The sequence below is a fragment of the Gigantopelta aegis genome, chromosome 4 (genome assembly GCF_016097555.1).
Source record: "Gigantopelta aegis isolate Gae_Host chromosome 4, Gae_host_genome, whole genome shotgun sequence".
NCBI classification, from domain to species: domain Eukaryota; kingdom Metazoa; phylum Mollusca; class Gastropoda; order Neomphalida; family Peltospiridae; genus Gigantopelta; species Gigantopelta aegis.
In genome coordinates, this window is record NC_054702.1 from 71,211,284 (window position 1) to 71,216,127 (window position 4,844).

Below are 4,844 nucleotides of genomic sequence, written 5' to 3' on the forward strand. Positions count from 1 at the left end.
CGCTCGTCCTTTTGTATTTAGCAAGTAACTGCGTTTTGTATGACGTCATTGGGACAAACTGTGTGGAATATTTAACGTCAACTTGGCGTACATTTTTAAACCCGTAAGTTTTTGGTGAGGTTTACGTGAAGCAAAATTTGTCATATTTTACCGCCCCCCTCCCCATGTATCGTTTTATAATGCTAAAGCCATCCCCTCTCTAAAAGTACGCAACTCTCGTTCGATTCACTCCACCTCCTACCCTCCCGCTTTTCCCGCCACAATGACGTAATATGGACCAATATTGATCAGGCCCTATTAGATTTTCGGTTTGTATTTCTGTTTGGTTTAGTAGGCTAAAATTACTAAATAGAAAAATCATCTGCCAAAAATCGAAACAGAAAGGACTGGCTGCATTATACTTTTTTTTTTTATATATATATAATGGGGAAATTCAACGAATTGGGCTACGTAACGCAAACTTTGGTTTGTTTCTTTAGGCCTATACCCCACCCCCATAACGTTTTGTAACGCTAAGACTACTCCCGCGTCTAAAATTACGTAACATAATGATATTAAGCATACGAGACGGGGGTGCAGGAGGGTAACTCTGTATATGTAGCTGTTTGGTGGTAATACTGATATGAATAAATCTTGTAATCCAGATTCGGGCATTTTCGTTTAATTTGGGCAAAAATTGCTCTCCTACCTTTATTTTTCGTTAGATTTTACTCACATTTTGTCCAGACAGAAATCTAGGAAAAACCATTGCAATGACACAGATTCCACATACTAGATGATAACCATGTCACCAATATCGACTTCGCTGAGATCGCATAGGGCAAAAATCATGTGATTTTGTGCCGGCTGCCATTTTGACTTTTTATGGAATATTCTCCAAGAGGGGTGAAAGGATATGACTTAATCTAGCAACGTCATAACATGTTATGATAATAAAAGCAAACGTGATGACGTCATATTAATTTTTAAAATTATGTTTTGTTTGTTTAAATATACCACTAAAGATCATTGATTTTATATTAATTATGTCACGTACTTTGGAGGCTTTCACCCCTCTTGAAAAATATTCCATAAAAAAAAAAGCAAAATGGCAGACGGCTGAAAACTGCATGTATTTTGCCCTATGCAATCTCAGCAAAGTCGATACTGGCGACATCGTTATAGTCTCATATGTGGAAGCTGTGTCACTGTAATGTTTTTTTTCACAACTTGTGTGTGGACAAAATTTGGGGGAAATGTAACGGTAATTATAGGTAGGAGAGTAATTTTTTGTAGTTGTTAACAATTTGGAGGGTTTTTTAAATAATAATTTGTTCAAGAACAAAACAAAAATAACTAGCTGCATTTTACGTCATAAATAGAAACCAGACATTAGGCCTACGTAACTATTCCCCCCCCCCCCCCCCCCCCAAAAAAAAAAAAAAAAAAAAAAAGAAGTTTGTTTTGTGTAACGACACCACTACTAGGGACTAGAGCACATTGATTCATTAATCATCGGTTATTGGATTTCAAATATTTGGTAATTTTATCATAGTGTTAGAGAGGAAACGCGCTACATTTTATCATGATACGCGGTGTTTGTGGTAATACGTTAGTACCAATAACCGTTGTCGGTTCCACGAAGTGATCATGTGACTTACAGCTCAGTCGGTTGAGCGCTCGCCTGAGGCGCTCGCCTGAGGTGCTTGCGTCGCAGGATCGAATCACCTCGGTGGATCCATTTAATTGGTTGTTGTTTTTCTCGTTCCAACCAGTGCCTCATTTTGTTTGTTTCTTGTTTATACATATGTTTTGCATCCAGTTCCGTATGTGGAATGTTTATATACAATAAAAAAATTTTTTTATCTTTTTATCTTTATCTTTATCTTTAACTGATCAAATGTCGTGGTATGTGCTGTCTTGTCTGTGGGATGTTGCATACAAAAGATTCTTTAGCTGCTAATGGAAAAAGGTAGCGGGTTTCCTCTGATGATTACGGGTCAGAATGACCAAATATTTCATATCCAATAGCCGGGGGCGGGACGTAGCCCCGTGGTAAAGCGCTCGCTCGATGTACGGTCGATCTGGGATCGATTCCCGTCGGTGGGCCATTGAGCTATTTCTCGTTCCAGCCAGTGCACCACGGCTGGTATATCAAAGGCCGTGGTATGTACTACCCTGTCTGTGGGATGGTGCATATAAAAGAACTCTTGCTGTTAATCAAAAAGAGTAGTCCATGAAGTGGCGACAGCGGGTTTCCTCTCAATATCTGTGTGGTCCTTAATGATATGTATGACGCCATATAACCGTAAAATAAAATGTGTTGAGTGCGTCGTTAAATAAAACATCTCTCTCTCTCTCTCTCTCTCTCTCTCTCTCTCTCTCTCTCTCTCTCTCTCTCTCTCTCTCTCTCTCTCTCCAATATATAGCCGATGATTAATCAATCAATGTTGTCTAGTGGTGTCGTTAAACAAAACAAACTTTAACTTTTCAGAGTTTGCATTATCACAAATTACAAAGAGATTATTTTCTAATGTATTGCAGATCTAATACGGACTATTGACTGATACCAAGGAGGATATGAACACCATTCACTGGACACTGTTAATCCAGGCAGTTTGGTACAGTTGTTGTCTTACTGAAAACATCACACAAACGTCTGGTAAGATATATATGTTTTATTATTATTATTATTTTTTTTTTTTTATTATTATTATTATTATTTTTTTTTTTTTTTTTTTTTTTTTGGGGGGGGGGTCGACCCATTTAAGACTGGTTACGGATAGGCTAAGCAGTTAAATCATTAAATTTCAAACGGGACGTTTATTTTTAAGGGGTTTATTAGTGCCGGTAGGGTTTCGGATGGGTGCGTTATAAAACATTTGTTTACCCTCTACACTCCTGTGATTATACCGCTTTTAAATAGTGTTTTGTTAATACAGAATCTAATATTAAACGTAATTTCCCCGGCGTGTAGAAGAATATATATTTGGTAGGCTTTACCGAGTCATCTGCCTTTTTAAAACATTAATTCCAAAAGAAAATGCTATTGCTAGAAATGTATGTGCCATTTTACTGTCGTTAACAACCATTACATTAGCATAAGATTTATAATTTTCTGTACAAATGAACAATATGCAGCTATTCTCGAGTTTCACCGGCCTCGGTGGCGTCGTGGCAGGCCATCGGTCTACAGGCCGGTAGGTACTGGGTTCGGATCCCAGTCGAGGCATGGGATTTTTAATCCAGATACTGACTCCAAACCCTGAGTGAGTGTTCCACAAGGCTCAATGGGTAGGTGTAAACCACTTGCACCGACCAGTGATCCATAACTGGTTCAACAAAGGCCATGGTTTGTGCTATCCTGCCTGTGGGAAGTGCAAATAAAAGATCCCTTGCTGCTAATCGGAAGAGTAGCCCATGTAGTGGCGACAGCGGGTTTCCTCTCAAAATCTGTGTGGTCCTTAACCATATGTCTGACGCCATATAACCGTAAATAAAATGTGTTGAGTGCGTCGTTGAATAAAACATTTCTTTCTTTCTTTCCTGTGATTATTGGTATTTAACAATGCACTCATTTTAATTACGGTTATATTGCGTCGAACATTGTTTAAGAACCACAGAGAAAATAGAGAGGAAACCCGTGGCCACTGCGCAATAGGCTTCTCTTTCCGATTAGCAGCAAGGGATCCTACAGGCATGATAATACATACCACGGCCTTGTTATACCAGTTGTGGAGCAATTGCTGGAACGAAAAATATTCCAAAGGGCCCACCAACAGAGATTGATCCTAGACCGACCGTACACCAATCGAGCGCTCTGGATACCACTGGTTCTGTCCCTAGTGCAGCTGGAAAGAAAGAAAGAAATGTTTTATTTAACGACGCACTCAACAGATTTTATTTATGACGTCAGGCATATGGTTACGGACCACACAGATTTTGACAGGAAACCCGCTGTCGCCACTACATGGGCTACTCTTTTCGATTAGCAGCAAGGGATCTTTTATTCGCGCTTCCCACAGGCAGGATAGCACAAACCATGGCCTTTGTTGAACCAGTTATGGATCACTGGTCGGTGCAAGTGTTTTACACCTACCCATTGAGCCTTGCGGAGCACTCACTCAGGGTTTGGAGTCGGTATCTGGATTAAAAATCCCATGCCTCGAATGGGATCCGAACCCAGTACCTACCAGCCTGTAGACCGATGGCCTAACCACGACGCCACCGAGACCTGTCTAGTGCAGTTGGAGAGACAAGGACTGGGATGTGGAAATGTACAGCTAAAGAAGTTGAAATATCGGAGGAGCTGTCAGAAAAGAAAAATCAAAGGAAAGTAAAGAAAGGATCCATGATTTTGCTAACTAAACGTGGGGGGGGGGGGGGGGCACAAGATTCTAAAAAGGGCAGTTTCAGTTTGTCGAAGGCAAATGATCCGAGCTCCAAAAGGGATAAAGATCTGAATGAGGGATTCTGGAGCATGCTCCCCGGAAAATTGTGAAATAAAGATGCCTAGAAACGCGTTTACAGAACAATTTAGTGTTGTATATTATTGTTGGTGATGAATTGAAATAAATTTTTAAAATACCATTTATAAGGACACATCAAACATCAATTTCATTATAGTTTTTCAATTATAAACATGTTTCACTTATTTTCAAAACGATGTAACACTCAAAATTAGACCTACTTCTAACATGCGTTGTGCGTGACTGTTTCATTATTTTAAAAACTATTCACGTTAGCTTATACTAAATTATACAACTCGTGCCAAATGTTCCTGTTCTGGATATTAAAGAAGCAAGCTTTAACATCCAATAAAAGTTAAATAATTATATTTTGAGATATGCATAATTGGCTACGAG

The 4,844-nt window shown here is 39.3% G+C and overlaps 1 protein-coding gene across 2 annotated transcripts in view; it reads left to right on the top strand.

The window, feature by feature from the left end:
• LOC121371036 overlaps positions 1 to 4,844 on the top strand; it is a 9,693-nt gene continuing 4,849 nt past the window's right edge. The window contains exons 1-2 of one of the 2 annotated variants that reach the window (XM_041496652.1): positions 1 to 103; positions 2,524 to 2,641. In XM_041496652.1, the coding sequence (XP_041352586.1) occupies positions 2,560 to 2,641 (82 nt within the window). In that variant the 5' untranslated portion in view covers positions 1 to 103; positions 2,524 to 2,559. Of the gene's footprint in view, positions 104 to 208; positions 309 to 2,523; positions 2,642 to 4,844 lie in introns of those variants that run through there. The other variant, XM_041496653.1, reaches the window with a different exon arrangement.